At 42.7% G+C, this 22,614-nt stretch overlaps 1 protein-coding gene across 3 annotated transcripts in view; it reads right to left on the bottom strand.

The window, feature by feature from the left end:
• Positions 1-410: 410 nt before the first annotated feature.
• Positions 411-22,614, bottom strand: part of lrrc49 (leucine rich repeat containing 49) — a 60,846-nt gene continuing 38,642 nt past the window's right edge. For 2 of the 3 annotated variants that reach the window (XM_090238858.1, XM_036980964.2), the window contains 8 exons: positions 18,382-18,459; positions 18,007-18,185; positions 17,795-17,890; positions 10,602-10,836; positions 10,215-10,400; positions 9,950-10,059; positions 2,146-2,308; positions 411-1,698 (listed from right to left, as the gene is read on the bottom strand). In XM_090238858.1, the coding sequence (XP_090094984.1) occupies positions 1,477-1,698; positions 2,146-2,308; positions 9,950-10,059; positions 10,215-10,400; positions 10,602-10,836; positions 17,795-17,890; positions 18,007-18,185; positions 18,382-18,459 (1,269 nt within the window). In that variant the 3' untranslated portion in view covers positions 411-1,476. The remainder of the gene's footprint in view (positions 1,699-2,145; positions 2,309-9,949; positions 10,060-10,214; positions 10,401-10,601; positions 10,837-17,794; positions 17,891-18,006; positions 18,186-18,381; positions 18,460-22,614) is intronic. The other variant, XM_036980967.2, reaches the window with a different exon arrangement.

Genomic DNA, 22,614 nt, shown 5'->3' with positions numbered 1-22,614 from the left:
AGAGAGAGGACCCTCTCCATTGCCCCTGGATGTCCCAGTGCAGGGTAGAGCATGCACAGGGAGGGACACTGAGGTACTGTGGAACAGCATTAGCACATGGCTCTGTCTAATGTATTGGGAGGTGGCTGGATATAGTGCTGTTCTTCAAAACAATTCAGTTAATAGTCAGAGATCAGAGGAGCCAGAGGTAGTATAGTATAGTATAACATACTTAGGGTTTAATGGTCAGAAGAGATAAATATGACAAAACAAAAAAACAACTTTTGATGATATGTTGTTGTGCAAAATCGTCTGATTCAGTCAAAATATTAGCTCTGAGTAATTTGATGATTGATGGATGGAGAATACATTTCCTGCAGCATGGTTTCTTGATCAACAGAGACACTAAGTGAGCAATAAACATGGAACAGTTAAGTGTTAGGGAATATTTTATTTCTAAGTACAATACAGAAAATGAGTGGTCCGAAAAGAAAACATGTATTTTGTGCCCTTGTCATCACGCCAGGCAGAGAGAGAGAGAGTAACATTAAGAAGAGGATTATCATGACACAATCATTCTAGGCTCAATGAGACACACTCATTGTAATCTTCAGCTGGAGATCGTGAACAGGGTCTTTATGAAGGCTTTAAAGTGCAAAGAGTGTTCCTCTTTAGAGATGACAATGCACGCTCACAATGACTTTCTCAAGTTTATAGCTCTTTGGCTCTGTGCATCCTGGAATCAAGTTGAATAGGAAAAACAGAGTATAGAACAATCATCAATATTGTCTTTTCCATGATAATGTGAATTCAAGCTTTAGAGGCCCAGTTGGTGAGAACCCCCCCAAAATTTCCTTTAAAAGAAAAATTCACATCCATCTTCGATCTGAATACGTTTTTCCAGTTATGAAAAGAATCGAACTCCAAAATTCCCCAAAACTTGACTGTCTGACACCACGTGATGATGAAGACGAGTTAATGTGGTGAGACAGAGCAGCATGAAAGTGTCCAATATGCTGTAGTAGAAGAAGTGGTCCAGTATGCTATACCTGTTTCCAGTAGGTCCAGTATGTTGTACCTGTTTCCAGTAGCTGTCCCGTATCCTCTTTCCAGTATGTATGTGTACAGTATGCTGTACCTCTTTCTAGTGTGTCCAGTATGCTGTACATGTGTCCAGTATGCTGCACCTGTTTCCAGTATATGTCCAGTATGCTGTACCTGTTTCTAGTGTGTCCAGTATGCTGTACCTGTTTCTAGTATGTGTCCATTTTGCTGTACCTGTTTCTAGTATGTGTCCAGTATGCTGTACCTGTTTCTAGTGTGTCCAGTATGCTGTACCTGTTTCTAGTATGTGTCCAGTATGCTCTACCTGTTTCCAGTATATGTCCAGTATGCTGTACCTGTCTCTAGTATGTATCCAGTATGCTGTACCTGTTTCCAGTATGTGTCCAGTTTGCTGTACTGTAGGTCTCACCCTCGGTCTCACCCCTCACCCTGTCACTTTCCCTGTGTGGAGAGCCTGTTGAGGCAGGCCTGACGGAAGGCCGGTCGGTCCCTCATCTCCAGCACACAGTCTCTCACCATCTCCATGAACATGGCGGGCCACAGTTTGTAGAGGGACTCCCTCTTCAGGTTGGTGTCAGATGCCCTCTGGACCTGAGCCTGTATGTACTGCTCCATCACGGCTCCGCACTCCGATGACGACTCCATAGCACCCTCCTGAGGAGATCCAGGGAACAGAGGACTGTTAGCTTTGACACTGATGAGAGGAAGTCTCCATTGATCATCCTATTGGATAGTAATCATGTTACATTGTAAATCAGTGATCCTCAATCCTTCTCCAGGAGAGCCACTGTCTTCAATAATTTTATTGGCAAAATCAGGTGTTTCACTGCTCAAGGAGCAGGATTGAGGATCACAGCTGTAAATGTATGAAACATGCCCTCAATAAAGCTGCTATAGTATGAAGCATCAGGTATACAGTGACAGGTAGTGGTGATGTCTACAGTAGCAGAGTGAGTGCAGCCAGTCTATCCTGGTCCCAGATCTCTTTGTGATGGAAGAGATCTGGGACCACCAGGCTAGACTGGCTGCTTCCACTCTGCTACTGCAGTCATCACCACTGGGACCAGGCTACAGACAGAGTGATAGTCTGAGAGTGCTGACCTCTGGGCTCTCCGCTCCCACATTGCAGCAGTCTCTACTGGGGTAGTTGAACAGGGCTCTGCTCAGGCCCTCTCCCAGCAGCTTGCCGTTGTCACGCAGCTCCTCTGGGCTCAAGCCTGCACGGCGCCCACGCCCCTCCAACAGAAACTGCAGCTGACGCTTCCTAGAGAGAGAAAGAGGCAGGGAAGGAGGGAGCGAAAGAGAGAGAGGAGGGGAGAGGGAGACAAAGAGAGAGAGAGAGAGAGGGAGCAAGAGAGAGAGAGAGGGAGCGAGAGAGAGAGAGAGAGAGAGAGATAGATAGAGAGAGAGAGAGAGAGAGAGAGAGAGAGAGAGAAACAAAGAGAGAGAGAAAGCGAGAGAGAGAGGAAGAGAGAAATAGAGAAAAACAAAGAGAGAGAGAGAGAGAGAGAGAGAGAGAGAGAGAGAGAGAGAGAGAGAGAGAGAGAGAGAGACAACGCAGAAGTGGTTTGTGGGTCGGGTACTGTGTTTTTTTGTTTCAGAAAAACTAAATGACCCTCACTAAAGAAGTCCATATCGGTCCGCTAATACAAGACTAGCAAAGGTCCAGTGCACTACATTTTTTACACTAAATGTATTTGAGTGTTTACCAGCATTTGTAACTTGAGCCTGATGATTATCTGTACAAAACAGTTAATCCGATAATACTTGTGGGATATAAAAAAAACATGCTTGAAATATGTTTAACAGTTTCTTGAAATGTATACATGTTCATATTTTTTCATACTAGTCCCCTGTGGGAATCAAACCCACAACCCTAGCATTGTAAGCACCATGCTCTTACCAACTGAGCCACATCATATCATCACAAACCACTTGATGTGTCAATGTACTCAATTACTGTATTGTGCATTGTTTTTCTTCATGGTGATGGAAAGTCTACCTGTAGAAACCTAGATGACCAGCCTATGTACTATACAGTAATGTACATTTACATGAAGTGGTTTGTAATGATAGTAAATTAATACTGCACAAAAAGTGGTTGTTTCCCATGTTATTTGATCAAAAAAAATATTTAATTTGATGAGGATGTTTTGTGCCTTTATGTCTTTACCCATAACTTTTCACCATTTAATGTAAATGTTGAGGACAGGGTTTTGTTCTTTCTGGATTCCATTAGAATAACAATCACAGAGGAAGGGACAGGGCAACAACTCTTACAATTCCAACTATTGAATTCTGCAAGATACTCATCTTAATTATACTACCTTATTTGCCAAAGCGGAAATGCTGAATTTTTTATTTTTTTTTGCCCACGCTATTAGACGTCTATATCAGTCTGCTAATACTAGTATTGTGTACTTTTGTGAAATTGTTTTTTTTCAAATAATAATAAATCTGATTTCTCAGGGTGTGCTGCAGCAGTTGAGTTAGACATGTCTGGGGCATCAGGGCATCCAATAACCCTGCCAGGGACAGTGCCATCGTCAAAGAAGGGAATAACAAAGTATCACAATACACGTTTCGACAAATAGTAATGGCATTCACTCAATGCTCCGCATTAACACATCTGTCAAGACTGGTATCAGATACTATTAGAGTAGTGCCAACATGAATTCCATGGAAGCCAAGTCAAACAACTACTTTACGAACAATGAATTGAGAATGATAAAGTACTTCTACATAAATGTAGTTAATTTGTACAACTTTTTAAATCAGTTCTTTGTCAGTCGTATAGTTTTCAGCAGCAGGATTGGTACAGATGTAACCAGGATGAGAACATTAATAAAGGATGTTAGCTACATCAAACGTCCCTGTCCATCATTATTCATCTCATGAAATTCAGCACTGCACCAACATGTTCCAAACGCTGGTGCCAGAACTCTGGAATAGTCATTGAGACGGAGGCTGCAGGCTAAAATACCTACTGGGATAAGTGTGTGTGCTTGTGTCGGAGACAGAGAGCCTGAACACTGTATGTATAGGTGGGCAGAGGATCAACTGAGTGGTGTGTATCTATCAAACAGCCCCATTCACCATAGCTGAGCATGTACTCTACTGTACAATTATACTGTACTGTAGAGTGGAGGTTGAACGCAAACACCCCAGTATAACAGCCCACACCATCAACTTAATTCACTGAGAAGAAGGATGAACCACTCCTACATTGGGTTCAGGAATCTTTTCTGGCCTCCAGTCATTAGTATTGTATCACAGACATGAATGTCAAAACTATCACATGATGGTTCACACAACGGGACAAGCTGTCCCCCACCCCAGAATTGCCTATCTTCAGGCCTTTTGGCCTTCTCCCATGTTCAATGACTTTTGATTATGACTTGGTCCTCAACCGCAATACACTAAAAGCATTATAGCCATCATAGCCTTTGCTCTGGCTACCTTCACAGCAATATCTGCCCTACCCATGACCATATGTGTTCCCACATGGATTGTCCAAACCTAACTATGACTGTATAATGTATAGCTCTGGGTTATACATGTCTGTACTGGATCTGAAACCATTTACTGATGACTAGAGTGAACTCCCATCTTAATTATTACAGGACTACACTCTCCATCTCTGAGGAGAGGTTTTCCTGGAAGGACCAAACTACAGGGAGTAGTGTGCACTGTGCAGAGGCTGAGAGGGGAAAGTTTAGACATTGTTTTATATGGAAGGTTAAACCTTAATCAAATACACACACATTACAGCACTTAAAAGGTTAGGGCTGCTGCAGAGTAGGTCAGTGGGCTCAGTTGGGGGGAAAAGGGATGAATTCCATAAGGCAGCTCAAGGTAAAGTATTGTTTGATACTCAGACATTTCTTCCATGCTCCGCTCTAGAAGGCCCAGGGGTGTTGTGGGTAATCATACAGAGTGAACCTGAAGGGACAGATTAGGGAAGTGAACTAACTGCCATGCTCGTCCATTTCTCACAGCGAACGATAAAAACGGCAGCTGCTAGGGACAGACAAGCCCTGGCCTGTCATCTCAAGGCCTCACACAGACAGAGATATACAGTACATTTACAGTACATTACACATACCTGTGGCACACACACATGCATAAATAAATACACATTGAAAGACATTCCAAAGCCACAGCCCTTGTAAAACAATATATTAGTCAGATACACATTACACACAAAACGCTCTGGCACTCATTCAACTTTTCAGAACATATTTTGCAGTGTACCAAGTGTATTGTGATTCATAAAGAGGAATTCATTCCAGCCAACAGGTAAGTAGGGAGATTTATGATATGAATTACCTTAGGCTGCATGTTTGATCTCCATGGAGTGGCCGTCACATCAATTGTTTTTTCATCTGCCCTGTACCAGTTTATAAAAACTGTCTTTATAATATCAAGTTAATGTTCAACTAGTATTTCTGGAGAGGTCAAAGTTCAAGTTATCAACCATACTATACATATTAAATACTTATTTGACAAAACTATGCATTATCACGCAATGTCAGCAGGTTAAATCGAATACCGTTTCACTGTTGATCTGAAAAGAATGATCAGCTCCCGGCTATTGGTAAAGCGTGGTCCTTTGTAGCTCAGTTGGTAGAGCATGGTGCTTGTAACACCAGAGTAGTGGGTTTGATTCTCGGGTACACCCATACGTAAAAATGTATGCACGCATGACTGTAAGTCGTTTCGGATAAAAGCGTTGGCTAAATGGCAAATATTATTGTGTTTTCTATATCGGGCGTCAGTGAATGTGAGTTATTAAAGAAGAACTGGAAGCCAGCAGAATGGCAGTTTGCCAATTTACTTTTAACAGTATTCTCCAGACAGACAGACAGACAGACAGACAGACAGGGCTCTGCTCGGGGCACTGAGAGAGACACCACTACAGCATGGCATATTTTGCTTTGCTTGGCTGTGTTTCAGTGACCAGGAGTGATATAGTTGAAGAGCTGTTGGCTGGGGAGAGGAATGGGAATGTGAGGATGGTGCCAGGTACCCACCCTACCCCTGCACTTCCAACCAACTCCCTATGGCTCCTCGATGGCAGGCTTTGTCTGTGCATCACACACAGACTCATTAACATACGCACACACACACACACACACACACACACACACACACACACACACACACACACACACACACACACACACAAACACACAAACACACACACAAACACACAAACACACACATTACACAAACTGATAAACACACTCAGACAGGTTCTCTACGGTACAGTGAACACCTGTAATTAAAGTGTAGCTAATGTTTTTGTTTGGTAACCTGAGTGAGCGCTGTGTGTTAATCAGTGCCAGGTACCAGGTGTGCCAGGTACCAGACTGTGGCCATGTCCGAATACTGATACTTACATACTACATACTTAAACTGCATACTATGTACTCATTGTTGGATTCTATTTAGCGCATTATGTTTAGCACATTATATTATATGGCCATACATTATATGGCCATGTCCGAATACTCATACTTACATACTACATACTTAAACTGCATACTATGTACTCATTGTTGGATACTATTTAGCGCATTATGTGCGTAAAAAAGTACACAGTATCCCACGGCAGCAACACAGTAACGGCTCCTGACTGGTTGAGTAGGTGGGGCGGAGGCGAGTACAGGTGGATTTTTCCAAATTAAACAGACATGCATTTCCAATTTGATTAATTTCTCTAAACTCTGAATATAATATGCATGGAGTTATAGGCCTATTCAGGCTGGTTATAGGTAGACTGTCACACTCAACCTGTACTGTAGTCCATACAGCCCATTTATCCTATTTAAAAAGGACTGACGACAGAAACAGATCATTTGGTTAAATTTCAACATATTTAACAGTGAAACTAAAGTGCTGTAACATATATACGTTCAACTAAATAGCCATGTACACACACCAAAACTTTTAAAATGTTCAAATTAAAAGACTATTGCACAGAAAACGTGGACTGTCGGGTGCATCGTAAATTCAGAACCGCAGGACAGCGACATAATAAACTAAAGTACTGATCATTGGGAACCATCCATAAATTAAATAATTAAATGGGTAGCCACGCCTAAAAAACTAGAACAATTCAAGTGTCTAAATCAAAAGGCCTGACTAACATGACATCAATACCACATCCTGAGTCCACGGTGCCGACACATTAACAAATCAAAAGGCCTGACTAACATGACATCAATACCACATCCTGAGTCCACGGTGCCGACACATTAACAAATCAAAAGATGGTTTAGTATTTCGTTTAAAAGCTCTGACGATGGCCAAGAGAACAATAAACCCTTTTCAATGAGAAAACAGAAAGCCCCATAAAAAAATATAACCAATTCTTCTGTTTTCAAAGATGTATCCTACGACGCAATACTAATTTTAAGGAGAACAAAAATGACTTATCCTACATTTGAACACCACTGCAGGAGCTTTGCTATTCAGCATCTTCCCAATTAAGTAGCCAAGGTTGTTGTTTGGCTACTTGAACAGAACTAGGGCCTATCACCTCCAGCCCACCTCTTCCAATGCATTATGTAAAAGTATTCATGTATTTGTACTACATGAAGAATAAAAAGGAACACGAGATTGAAGTCGGAAGTTTAAATACATACATTTAAACTCAGTTTTTCACCATTCCTGAGATTTAATCCTAGTAAAAATTCCCTTCTTAGGTCAGTTAGGATCACTACTTTATTTTAAGAATGTGAAATGTCAGATTAATAGTAGACAGAATTATTAATTTCAGCTTTTATTTCTTTCATCACATTCCCAGTGGGTCAGAAGTTTACATACACGCTATTAGTACTTGGTAGCATTGCCTTTAAATTGTTTAACTTGGGTCAATCGTTTCAGGTAGCCTTTCACAAGCTTCCCACAATAAGTAGGGTGAATTTTGGCCCACTCCTCCTGACAGAGCTGGTGTAACTGAGTCAGGTGTGTAGGCCTCCTTGCTCGCACACGCTTTTCAGTTCTGCCCATAAATGTTCTATGGGATTGAGGTCAGGGCTTGAGATGGCCACTCCAATACCTTAACTTTGTTGGCCTTAAGCCATTTTGCCACAACTTAGGAAGTATGCTGGGGTCATTGTCCATTTGGAAGACCCCTTTTCAAGCTTTAACTTCCTGACTGATGTCTTGAGATGTTGATTCAATATATCCACATAATTTTCCATCCTCATGATGCCATCTATTTTGTGAAGTGCACCTGACGGCTGCGTGGTCCCATGGTGTTTATACTTGCGTACTATTGTTTGTACAGATGAACGTGGTACCTTCAGTTGTTTGGAAATTGCTCCCAAGGATGAACCAGACTTGTGGAGGTCTACAATTTTTTTCTCAGGTCTTGGCTGATTTCTTTTGATTTTCCCATGATGTCAAGCAAAGAGGAACTGAGTGTGAAAGGTAGGCCTTGAAATAAATCCACAGGTACACCTCCAATTGAATCAAATTATGTCAATTAGCCTGTAAGAAGCTTCTAAAGTCATGACATCATTTTCTGGAATTTTCCAAGCTGTTTAAAGGCACAGTCAACTTAGTGTATATGTAAAGTTCTGACCCACTAGAATTGTGATACAGTGAATTATAAGTGAAATAATCTGTCTGTAAACAATTGTTAGAAAAAATACTTGTGTCATGCACAAAGTAGATGTCCTAACCGACTTACCAAAACTATAGTTTGTTAAAACTTCTTTGGGACAGGGGGCCGGCCGTATTTTCACGCACGGATGAAAAGTGTGTCCAAAGTAAATGGCCTGCTACTCAGACCCAGAAGCTAGGATATGCATATGATTTGTATATTTGGATAGAAAACACTCTGAAGTTTCTAAAACTGTTTGAATCATGTCTGTGAGTATAACAGAACTTATTTGGCAGGCAAAACCCTGAGGACAAACCGTTCAGATTTTTTTTGTTTTTGAGGTCACTCTCTTTTCAATGCTTTTTCATTGGGAATCCAGATTTCTAATCGACTTTCCTGCGGTTCCTATCGCTTCCACTGGATGTCAACAGTCTTTAGAAATTGGTTGAGGTTTTTCCTTTGAGAAATGAAGAAGTAACACTGTTCAGAATGAGGCTCGAGGGAAGTGTACTCTTTGTTAGAGGCGCGTGACCTGAAAGCACGCTCCACATTGTTTTCCTCCAGTATTGAACACAGTATATCCCGTCTTCAATGTTATTGATTATTTACGTTAAAAAATACCTAAAGTTGCATTACAAAAGTAGTTTGAAATGTTTGGACAATGCTTACAGGTTTGAGATATTTTGTAGTCGCACCAAATAAATGGACATTTTGGATATATAGCGACGGAATTAATCGAACAAAAGGACCATTTGTGATGTTTATGGGACATATTGGAGTGCCAACAGAAGACGCTCGTCAAAGGTAAGGCATGATTTTTATATTTTTATTTCTCCGTTTTGTGTCGCGCCTGCAGGGTTGAAATATGCTTTTCTCTCTTTGTTTACTGGGGTGCTATCCTCAGATAATAGCATCGTTTGCTTTCTCCGTAAAGCATTTTTGAAATCTGACACGTTGGCTGGATTCACAACAAGTGTAGCTTTAATTTGGTATATTGAATGTGTGATTTCATCAAAGTTAAATTTTTATAGTAATTTATTTGAATTTGGCGCTCTGCATTTTCACTGGATGTTGGCCAGGTGGGACGCTACCGTCCCACATATCCCAGAGAGGTTAAAGCTGAAAAGAGCATGACATCCGGACATTTAAAGTTTACTTGATTTTCAAAATGACGCATACTTTTTTTAATAGGAATGACGGCCTACTATTTAGTATGCAAGTATGGGTATTCAGACGGCCTGTGTGTGTCAGTTAGTGCCAGTTACCAGGTGCTGTGGGTAGGGAGCTCACCTGGACTCCTCCAGCAGTACTAGCAGGCGGCAGCGTGGTGTCTCGGTGGCAGCGATATGACCCAGCGTCCCAAACAGACGCTCTGCAGAGATCATGTCATTCATGGTCACCTGATGCACACACACACCCAATATAAATGCATTCACATACACACAAGAGAAAAGGAAAAGGGTATCAGCTAACACATTGTTCAGAACATTACAGCACAAATATGCTGAATGAAAAAACATGTTAGATTTTTTCTGAGTGTTTAGGTGGACCTGACCTCCAGGTTGTTGATCTTGTGCAGGTTGAAGTGGTGCAGGCGGTAGATGAGGAAGGATCTCCACAGGGAAAGGCTGACTACAGGGTTCCCCTCTGGGTGGATGGTCAGCTGGTCCAGACGTCTCACCTGGGCCAGAGCAGCCAGCTGGGGAAGACGGCTGACGTTGGTCTCCAGGAAAATCAGATGCTGTATGGAGGAGACCATAATAAGTCAGGAAACCAGTCAATGAGTGGCCATATCAGTATCCTATTGGCCAATGAGAACCCTCAGTTTAGAACTCCAACAGAGCGCATGTGTTACCATGGTGAGAATATGACACCTATCATAGTAGCCAATGAGAATACTCTTTATTGAACAGTATGTAATCTGTAGCAAATGTGTTCTCACAGATAGGTTGGGGAACTTGACCCTTATGCGTGGCAGTGTTGGCACGATCGCATCAAAGTGGATGTAGCGGAAGGCTATGACAGTGACGGCCCCTGCAGTCTGGACCCCCCAGCCTCTCTCCAGGGCCTCCAGTGCTCCGAGGCCGAACAGGCGCAGGGTTTCCCCATCCAACTCCGCCAGGTGGCTGTCTGACAGGGAGAGGCTCTGCAGGTTGACACCCCCTGCCTCCAGGAGCCTGGAACACACAGAGAAACAGACAGTCAGCACACACACCTGAGGATGGGGACCTGATTTGTTAAGGAGGGTGCCCAGCCCCCCTTAGTAATTTGAAACATGATGATGGCTCCCCAGGTACATTAAGTAATACCCACCTGGCCAACCCTCCACCCATCTGGCTCAGTCACAAGTTTCCAGGATCATTAAGACAAAGGTATCTTAGTTTACATGTGTCTGAAGAAGTGGGCCAATCAGTGGATGGGAGAGAAACAGCAGTGAGCAGGGTAATCAGAATTAAGTGAATGTAACATTTGTCTTTCAATGCTGCCTAATTTCTCTCCATTCTCTGTGACAACAGTTGAAGTGCCCTTCCCTGATAAGGAGTCGTGAGAGTAGAGAATCAGGATGAGTCTCAGGGAGACATGATCTCTCTGTCCCTGTTGGAGCCTCACTAGCTGCCCTGGGTCTCTCTGCCTTCTCTCCCTGCCTCCCAGTCTGCTGACACTCAGGGGACCTGCTGCATACCAGAGGATCATATAGCTCCAAGGACCAGCAGTCCACACCAGCCATTAGAGTTCACCCACCAACAACCTAATCAGTCTATTCATATTTCACACCCTTAGAATGTAACATCGCAGAACATGGAAAAAGAAAACACAAAGGAGGATTAATCCTGACACTATTGGAGCTGTAATCCTATAGGCCAAGTCTTGTTGGGCTGATTGTTACAGAGTCAGGGGAGTGAAACAAGGCTTATTTAAAAAGCCATCGTTGTTGTCACACACCAAACCTGATCCCCTGGAAGTCACTTCTCTCTCTCTAGAGGACTGAGGACTGACTCCTACCCTCCTCTCATATCTCTGTCTGCTGGCCCCTTTCAGTGCATCTAAGACCTGGCAAGATGCTGTCCAGGTAAGCAGAGACAAAGAACAGAGAGGAATCAAGGAGAGTGGTCTGACAACCTGTAAGAGAGGCTTTGTACTGTGAGCAAGAACAGGAAGAAGAGATGATACAAAGATGGTCAGACAGGTGTGCTGACCCAGAAAGAGAGGGCTGAAGAGAACAGGGATGGTTCTGGTACAAATGAAGGTGTATTGGAACAGAGGAGAGATTAAATATCTGATTGACTTGTGATGATCATGTAATAACCATGGCGGGACATTCTAAAGACCACTATCAAGGCTGTGGCTGCAGAGGGGCACAAGGGTGCAGTTTGTTAACCATCTGCAGGGTTACAGGGCAAGAGCTGACTCCAGCCCTAGGAGAAAGAAAGGTGAATGTGAGCCAGAGAGATTCAGGACACCAGGGTTAAAGGTCACATAGCTACAGTGTTAAGCCGTGTTAAGGCCACCATGACTACTGTCTCTCTATAGGACCTCCTGTGTGTGTGTGTGTGTGTGTGTGTGTGTGTGTGTGTGTGTGTGTGTGTGTGTGTGTGTGTGTGTGTGTGTGTGTATGTGTGTGTGTATGCGTGTCTATGCATGCATGCGTGCGTGTGTGTTTGCGTGCGTGCGTGCAGTGAGTGAGTGAGTGAGAGTCAGTGAACTGCCCATGGCTGCCTCAGAGTTCAGTCATTAACGCCTGCTGTAATACAGACGGACGGACGCACACACACACACACACACACACACACACACACACACACACACACACACACACACACACACACACACACACACACACACACACACACACACACACACACACACACACACACACACACACACACACAGGGAAACCCAGGCCCCACGGAGCAGAGCGGACAGGCACCAGTCAGTGAAAGACGGTGCTAATCTTCAGGACAGGTGGCTTTGCCAAAGGTACTAAATCAAAAGCAGTTGGACAGACAGACAGAGACAGATAGAGAGAGATAGATAGATAGACAGAGAAAGTGAGAGAGACCAAGAGAGAGAGAGAGAGAGAGAGAGAAAGGAGACACTGGGTAACATGTAGTTAGAGTAAAGAAGAGTGATGGTAACTTTTCATCCCTTTCTGAGGAAGTCTGGAAGCATGCCATCAGCCCACTCTGCACTCTGTCATGTATTGTTCCTGGTAATCACTCTTGATAGACTGCCAGGTGCCTCCAAATCTCCTCCTGAAACTCTTTGTGCCCTCATAGCCTCTTGGAGGAAGAGGAGACACAAAGATGATCAAACTGAGGAGTCTAACTGTGGAAAACATTTCCTGATGTGTTCAGCAGCTCTGAACAAAAATGCAATTATCTGGATCTAATCCAGCAGGAGCTTCAAAACTATGTCTGTCATTTCTGAGCAGCTATAACCCATCAATTTGACATGTATTAAATGAGCCTACATGTGTCTCCAATTGTCTAGCTACAGTATGATAGCACCACATAAGAAACATGGTTATTTAGCTTGTCATGATGTGAGAAGAACCTTTCAACATTTTCTAAACTGAAAGAAAAATAAAATTGTTCAAGCAATTTCTCTATTAGCATGGTAGCAGATCTGTACAGTGTCTGCAATAAAGCAATATAGAGACAGATCTGGAACCAGGGTATTTCTGTATATCTCTCCTGGCATGATGTAGACAAAGATCTGGAACCAGGCTAATTTGGTGTATCTTTGGCATGATAGGTAGCCTAGTGGTTAGAGCGTTGGACTTGTAGCCGAAAATCTGTCGTTCTGCCCCTGAACAAGGCAGTTAACCCACTGTTCCTAAGGCGTCATTGAAAATAAGAATTTGTTCTTTGTTCATGCCAAGTTAAATATAGGTAAAATAAATTAAAAATGATGTAGACACAGATCTGGAACAAGGCTATTTCTGTGTATCTATGGCATGATGTAGACACAGATCTGGAACCAGACTATTTCTGTGTATATTTGGCATGATGTAGACACAGATCTGGAACCAGACTATTTCTCTGTCTATGGCATGATGTAGACACAGATCTGGAACCAAACTATTTCTGTGTCTATGGCATGATGTAGACACAGATCTGGAACCAGGCTATTTCTGTGTCTATGGCATGATGTAGACACAGATCTGGAACCAGGCTTTTTCTGTGTCTATGGCATGATGTAGACACAGATCTGGAACCAGACTCTTTCTGTGTATCTTTGACATGATGTAGACACAGATCTGGAACCAGACTATGTCTGTGTCTATGGCATGATGTAGACACAGATCTGGAACCAGACTATTTCTGTGTATCTTTGACATGATGTAGACACAGATCTGTAACCAGACTATTTCTGTGTCTATGGCATGATGTAGACACAGATCTGGAACCAGACTATTTCTGTGTCTATGGCATGATGTAGACACAGATCTGGAACCAGGCTATTTCTGTGTCTATGGCATGATGTAGACACAGATCTGGAACCAGGCTATTTCTGTGTATCTTTGACATGATGTAGACACAGATCTGTAACCAGACTATTTCTGTGTATCTTTGACATGATGTAGACACAGATCTGGAACAAGACTATGTATGTGTCTATGGCATGATGTAGACACAGATCTGGAACCAGACTATTTCTGTGTATCTTTGACATGATGTAGACACAGATCTGGAACCAGACTATTTCTGTGTATCTTTGACATGATGTAGACACAGATCTGGAACCAGAATATTTCTGTGTATCTTTGACATGATGTAGACACAGATCTGGAACCAGGCTATTTCTGTGTATATTTGGCATGATGTAGATGTAACATTTATTTTTATTTCTACTTTGCACATTCTTCCATTGCAAAACTACCATTCCAGTGTTTTACTTGCTATATTGTATTTACCTTGCCACCATGGCCTTTTTTGCCTTTACCTCCCTTCTCACCTCATTTGCTCACATTGTATATAGACTTGTTTATACTGTATTATTGACTGTATGTTTGTTTTACTCCATGTGTAACTCTGTGTTGTTGTATCTGTCGAACTGCTTTGCTTTATCTTGGCCAGGTCGCAATTGTAAATGAGAACTTGTTCTCAACTTGCCTACCTGGTTAAATAAAGGTAAAATAAAAAATAAATAAAAATTAAATTAAGTGTTATGGTTTATTGAAGTGTTTCTGAGTGGTGGTGGCATCAGATTCTCTCGCTCATTCCCACACTTCCTTCTCTCATCATAAGTAGAACTTGAAGATTGATGTGCTTGCCCCTCCACCTGCTTGGAGACCCAGCGTGCCTCTGTATTAATGAATATTTACATAGCATGTGGGCACTGATGTCTCCCCTCTAACTCTCTGGCCAGCCCCAATATTGGATTTCTGGGTAATAACTCTTCCCTCCTGTCATATCTCAAGGGAACAGAGAACGAATGAATCTTCCTCTAGTCTGCTCACAAAGGAATATAAAACAGAGGCTACTATCCAGCAGTCGGACGGGCACACACACACACACAGACACGCAAGCTTGTTCCTGCACGCACGCACGCTCACACACACACACGCAAGCTTGTTCCTGCACGCACGCACGCTCACACACACACACACGCAAGCTTGTTCCTGCACGCACGCACGCTCACACACACACACACACACACACACGAAATTCACTAAGCACTCACAGAGACAACCATTCTCCTATTCCATCTCTCATCCCAACACACTAAAAGGGGTTCCCTCCTTCCTCCATTCTAAACGCACTGTCAACATTTGCTCCTGTCTTAATTCTTCTCCAGCTCGGGTCGGGCTGCTAATGACAAACAGAGATGACATCACGTTTCCCTTTACCTGCTGAGGGGCAGGGTCCCATTTCAGTCAACCCATATAATCTACCACTCCAGCTTAGTGTGGAAAGGGGAGCTTGAAAAGGCCATTGACTATACTGATAAACACCTACAGTATAAATACACCAATTCTAGCCAACTAGGTATAATTGCACAAGGTTAACCAAGGTTCATGCCTCTGTGTGACAAGTGTTCTGAAATTACGAGGTGCATGACTTTCACTGGGCACAGTGAGCTAGTTTATCAAGGGAAGTGAAATCAAACGATTCCACTAACCTGCAGATTGCTCCATCACATCTATTCATGTTTATGTGGTTGTTAATTACTCAGCAGGACTTTAGCTGGCCCTCTCTCACATGCTCTTATAAAGTGTCTTCATATGGCAGCAGCAGTAACGTGTGAACTGTCACACGCTGATTTTTCTGTGATGAATGTGAACATTGCCGGTCACACCCAGGGAACAACAGATAGCATATCCAGAGCTAATGGATCTAATGATGCGGACGCCAGCGGTTATTCTTTCTCAGAAGCAATGTGGGGACAAAGCAGAGGGCAGCCTCCAGGCCCTCCATCTCTCAGAGAGGAAAACCCTCCACACCAGGGGGTCCCCCTGCTCCCCCTGCCCCCTCCCCGGTCCCAGAGCAGAACCAGATGTGGAGGACAGAGAGAGACAGGCCCAGCTCTGCAGCTCTGCCCAGCGTGTGGGAATGAAGAACCCTGTCTGTCTTTGAGGATTAAGGAGGAATATACTGGATCAAGACAGACTATCAATCCAGAGATAAAGCAAATCATTCATGCATTGATTGTTAACTTCATGGAGTTTTCACAAATTCACACCTCCACAGAGGCTGGTAATCCCTTACCATGGGATGACAGAGGGTCATACCCGTAGAACATCACATCTATAAATCACTGCTCAGTCCATCTATCATCTCCTCTTTTATACATTCAGGAATAGGAATATTCCCATGGGCATGTTTACTGTAAAATATCTACTGTAAGACATCCAAAGGAGTGAATACCAAGCATCACAAACATACCTCCACTACATGAAACAGACAGAGAGCTGACAAACTGCACTTAGACAAAGGACAGTACGAGGTTATAGATGTAAAACACCATAAAATGGTTCTTCTCTTTTATCCTATTGGATTGTGCACAACAATAAAAACCGGTTACGGTTACACATAAGCAGACCACACCGTATGGTGAATCACTTGAGCCCTAGCCTTGGCCCCTTTCGTGACACAAACTGCTATAAGTGAGCCTATAATGGAATTAGGGCCATGAAGGATTGCGCTTCCGGGACATTTTCATATCCTGGAGCAAGAAAGCAACATGTAATAATAGTGGTTGACACAGCCACAGTGTCCATCTCAGCCTGACCCCTTTTAACTCACAGGCCTGGTATACAGTCACTCCAGGAGAAGTTAGAGCCTGCAGCACGGGGGCTAAGCCTGGTCAGGCCGGTCCAGGCTGGGGGAATGGCCATATGAAGAACAAGGCAATGAAACAGAGTGAAGGTCTCACCCTCTAACCCTCACAATAAAATTAGCTAGCTAAGTAATGGGGCCCTGTGCAGTTTTGTGAAAACCATCAGAGTAACGACTAACGAGTGTTAGAGGGTGAAATTATGAGTGTGTAAAGCAGAGGGAACCATGTCTCTATGGAGAGAACCGTTATAGAAAAGGGATATCCTTTTGTATGCTAGTTTATAATGTAGACCGTCCACAGGAGGCTGGTGAAGGGAGGACGGCTCATAATAATGGCCGGAATGGAGGGAATGGAATGGTATTAAAACATATAGAAACCATGTGTTTGATGTGTTTGATATTATTCCATTAATTCCGTTCCAGCCATTACAATGAACCGTCCTCCCCAGTTAAGGTGCCACCAGCCACCTGTGGTAGACACCAGTCATCTGACACATATGGAACCCAGGAGAATGAAACAAAATCCTCAAATGTGCTCCAACCATACAGTTTTATTGGCTAAACTTGAAATAATTATAATGTGTGAACAATTATAACGGGACCATGTTTTCTTGCATTGGAAGAATGTTTACATTCCAATATCCTATCCCCTGTGAGTACGCATATCAGTGGAGGCTGCTGAGGGGAGGACGGCTCATAATAATGGCTGGAACGCAGCAAATGGAATGGCATCAAACACCTGGAAACCATGTGATTGATGTATTTGATACCATTCCACCAATGCCGTTCCAGCCATTACCACCACCAACCTCCTGTGATGTGTATGTATTCCTGGATGTGGTGTAGTACCAACTTGGGGTCTCGAGGACTGTTGGGGCGACTGGTGGAGCGCATCCGGGTCTCACTGCCCCCTGTTGGCCTGTCCAGAGCCGACACTGGACTCACCCGTCTGGCAGAACAGAAAACATATTATGTATACTTCTATAACAGTCCTGCAACTATAACTACTGTCTTCCAGAGCCCAAAGTGCCACCCCTATGTATGGCCCCTCCCCCCTAACGTTACCTGAGCTGCTCATCCGGAGAAGGTTCCAGTGCAAGGCCATTGGTCTGGGCTGGGCTGTGGGCGGGGCTTGCCTCAGGGCTGATTTCTTCCTTGGCTCCGTTCTGAGCCGGAAGCTCCAGGCAGGCCCTGACCCCCTCCCACTGCAGTGCTGCATTACGGATGGCCAGACGCCGCTTCTCCTGCACACACACATAAACGATCACACACGATCACACGCGCACACATGCATGCACACACACACACGTGCGCACACAGGGAACAGAGCAGGGTTCAGTTGGTTTTGGTCCTCAGCAGGGCACACAGAGGACAGGATGATATTATGAAACTGACTATCTCTCTCCTGCTTCAGCCTACAGACAAAGATATTCCACCTGCCTTGCTTGTCACTGAGGAGTCCTGAGACTTGAGCCCAAGTTGAGTGTAGAACTGCTGAGGCACAACATGAGCAGGACTCTATGAACACAAATACACATGTACTGTTTATCTTCAAAAATGAAAACTTCAAATGTTATTCTAACTGATAGACTGTCACTTAGCTTACATTACTTACAAACATGCCTATCTTACCAATACCTAGTCTCCCATAGTTACAAAGGCTTTGTCTGTAATAACAAGGTACAATTTGTGTGTGCTGTACTGTAAATGCCCCATATCTCTCAACAACTGTCTCAGCATTACTGCAGCAGCAGAATCTGTGTTGACTGTAGCAGGGGCAGCAGCAGTACTTATGTGCCACCCCCACCCTGCAGCAAGGAAGAATGCAGCTCTCTCTCTCTCTTTCTCTTTCGATTTCATAATATTTTTGCCTTTATTCAGTTCAGTTTTGGAATGGAATGGAATGCTCCACTCCCACACACAGGGGACGGCTGGCAAACAGGATTGATAGTCGATAATTCTGAGACTACATGAACCCTCACAGAGCATTCCATTTATCAATTTTTCCTCAACTAGCTCAATTGGATTACACAGAGGCAATTAAACTTCCTTCAGAACCCTTTCTGATCTCTCAGTATGGATCATTAAAAGCAGCAGTAAGGCAGGAACACACACATCAATATATATAAACGCAACATGTATATATAAATATATAAACGCAACATGTTAAGTGTTGGTCCCATGTTTCATGATCTGAAATAAAAGATCCCAGAAAAGGTTCCATACGCACAAAAATATTATTTCTCTCACATTTGTTTACATCCCTGTTGGTGAGCATTTCTCCTTTGCCAAGATAATCCATCCACCTGACAGGAGTGGCATATCAAGAAGCTGATTAAACAGCATGATCATTACACACGTGCACCTTATGCTGGGGACAATAAAAGGTCACTGTAAAATGTGCAGTTTTGTCACACAACACAATGCCACAGATGTCTTAAGTTTGACTGCAGCAATGTCCACCAGAGCTGTTTCCAGAGAATTGAATGTTCATAAGCCGTCTCTAACGTCGTTTTAGAGAATATGTCAGTACATCCAACTGGCCTCACAACTGCTGACCACATTTAACCACGCCAGGCCAGGACCTACACATTCGGCTGAGACCAGCCGGTCGGACAGATAAAGAAACGGAGGAGTATTTCTGTCTGTAATAAAGCCATTTTCTGGGGAAAAACTCATTTGGATTGGCTGGGCCTGGCTCCCCAGTGCGTGTGCCTGGCTCCATAGTGGGTGGGCCTATGCCCTCACAGGCCCACCCATGGTTGCGCCCCTGCCCAGTCATGTGAAATCCATAGATTAGGGTCCAATGAATTTATTTAAATTGTCTGATTTCCTTATATGAATTGTAACTCAGTTAAATTGTAGAAATTGTTGCATGTTGCGTTTATATTTTTGTTCAGTATAGATACAGTACAGTATGCATTCTCTAACACCTACAGTAAAGTACAGATACACAATGATTGAACAAGCATGTTTTGAACTGAAATCATAACCAGCCTCAAACAAAGGTTGGTGGGATCTGATAATCTACAAGAGGAACTGAGCACTTAGAAACCCTGTAGTTAGAACAGTTAGGGAAAAGATAATGGAGGAAAAAGACAAATGACTATTGAAGTGGATTGAAAAACTTGGATTGAAAAACTGAGAATTGTAGCAACAGTCACTGTTATTTCAGCCCCCTTGGAAACATAACTGTTAAAATCTAAACATTTGAAACTTTTTTTTCTAAACAGAGCCACATAAATGCAGGGTTACTAGGGTATAGTGGGTTGAGCCTTTATCTAGCCTTGGCTTTTCTTCATCTCCCTACTATAATGCTCCCATTGATCAACTCATGGTTGGGCGGTTAATGCAAAGCAGATGACTCCTCTTTACATGACAACCGAACACCACAGTGCATTTCAAGTAGTTAAGAATTAGTGTCCATTGAGGAGCAACCCTCAGAGCGCTTTAGGTATCATCTGAGATAACTGCTTACCGGGACCTCAGCATTAACAGAAATTGCTTACAGACATATGACAGCATATCATACAAGTTGATATACATGATTTGATACATTGTTCAACATCAAAAACGGCCCTCTTGCCCTCTCCTTAAACAATGCACTTATAGTCTAACTCCCACAACATTAGTCATCCTCATCCACTGTCTACAAGGGGTTATGCAGTGTATGTTACATGTGCAATGAGTTTAAACAAAAGCATACCTAACATCCTATTGTATTCATTATAAATCTTAATGGCTAGCAGACGATAAGCATGTTCATATTTTGACTAGTTTTGGCTCTTCATATTGTCATGACATTGGCCTCTATGGGTATAGCAAGCCCATCCCCCTCTCCCTGCCTCCCCCTTTCCTCCTTCAACTAGGTTGCTGTGGTCAGAGAGACGTCGTAAATTCCTGAGAATCTCCTCATGGACACACAGTATAGAGAGAGTAGATTTTAATGGAGAACAAAGGAATTCCTTCCACCTCACAGAACTTGAGGTACGAACAAATTTCATGTTCCGGAGAAAGTATAAAAGATTGGTGAAGAATCCAGCTACGAACTGGTCCATTTGTCACAACTTGGGGAAGCTCATGGGAGATGGTGTGGCACATTACCGTAACGCTGTTTATATAATAGCCTCAGATATGAGGTTTACATCTAATTGTTGCATAAGATGAATGAGTGAGTATGATACTGTTTGTATAATTGTGTAATATGATATTGGACTGTTTAATGAAGAAAAATACAATTCCCTTTTGATTTGAACTAAATCAGAGGACCGCCCCTGAGCCCAGTTAGGGTCAGACATCCTGGGACAGCCCTCTTCGGCCCTTCCAAATAAAGCCCCCACTTGGGTTTTCGATCAGCAGACCGAGCTTACCTCAATTACGAGATGGCTAAAGGTTGCAGACCATGTTTTTCTCCATTAGGAGAGTACAAAGGTTGTAGACCATTGCTAAATCTTTTAACCATACCACGTGGTTAAACTCTTAGACTATCGATACCGACAGAATAAGAACAAGTCTTTGATATTAATTACTAGTCTGCAGCTAGGAATTCGGTATCATTGAACGGGAAGAACGACAACCGCCGAAACATGCATTCTATAACGAATGTCACTCTGAACAATCCCCTCTAACCAAAACCTGCGAGAGAGAGGGAGAGAGACGGACAATTCTACAAAATAAATGAACTTTTCATCAGCGATCAAGACGACACACTGAGCGTAAATATATATATTGATTGCAATTGTTCCCGAATGAGTGAGCGTTCATGTGCAAAGGATTAGCGTTTCAATTGTTATAATTATCACTCTGTATTGACTTCTTACTCGAATCCCACTTCCCCTTTTGTCTAACAAGCTGCCATGCCGGTTTAGGCCACTAGGGCACATTCTCCTATCATTTCATGTAACCACATTTACCTTGTTTGTTTATGCCTTTCTGTGAATTACTTAGTTAGTAATAAATAAATGATTTAAGACAATTGATGTATGGATGACTCATAGTGAAGACTGGGTTCGTGCAGATAACCAACAATTTACGACGTTTGGAATGAGACTAACGTGAGGTAAAGTAAATAATTCATTCATTCGAAGACTAATTGATCAGATAAAATATCTGAATAGTTATTTTAGGAAATGATAACTTTGTAATCTGAATATTTTCTTTGGTGCCCCGACTTCCTAGTAATTACGGTTACATGATTAATCAGTCTAATCGCGTAATAACTAATTACAGAGAATCTTTGATAAAAACGATCAGTCTTCAGTTAAATGATAGTAAAGACACGACAATATGAATAAACAGGAAATGTTCTGGAGGTAAAAACTTTTAACAAACAGCATTGAGGGCCAAGGAGTTTGGTTAATGTCCAAATAATCACTTTCCACAAATTACATCTGTAAGGCTTAATTATGTTGTTGACATGCATCCGGCAGAAAAACTTATATTACACATTAAAAGCCACAGAATATTTGAAATATTTGGTTAATGACTGAAACTCTCACCAGCTAGTCTGCTCAGTCCTTAACACTGACCTGTGACATTATTTGGATTATATTTTATCATTGTGGAAATTGGCCTCTTATGTGACAATCTACCAGCTAACATCAGTTTGATGTCAGAGCAGAAGTATATATTGGTCAGTCAACATGGCGAGATATCTGCGATAGTAACAGTATA

The sequence above is a fragment of the Oncorhynchus mykiss genome, chromosome 6 (genome assembly GCF_057628025.1).
Source record: "Oncorhynchus mykiss isolate SJ-2025 chromosome 6, ASM5762802v1, whole genome shotgun sequence".
Classification (NCBI taxonomy): Eukaryota; Metazoa; Chordata; class Actinopteri; order Salmoniformes; family Salmonidae; genus Oncorhynchus; species Oncorhynchus mykiss.
Note: the sequence above shows the minus strand (reverse complement) of the source record. Positions and strands in the feature narration are given on the sequence as shown.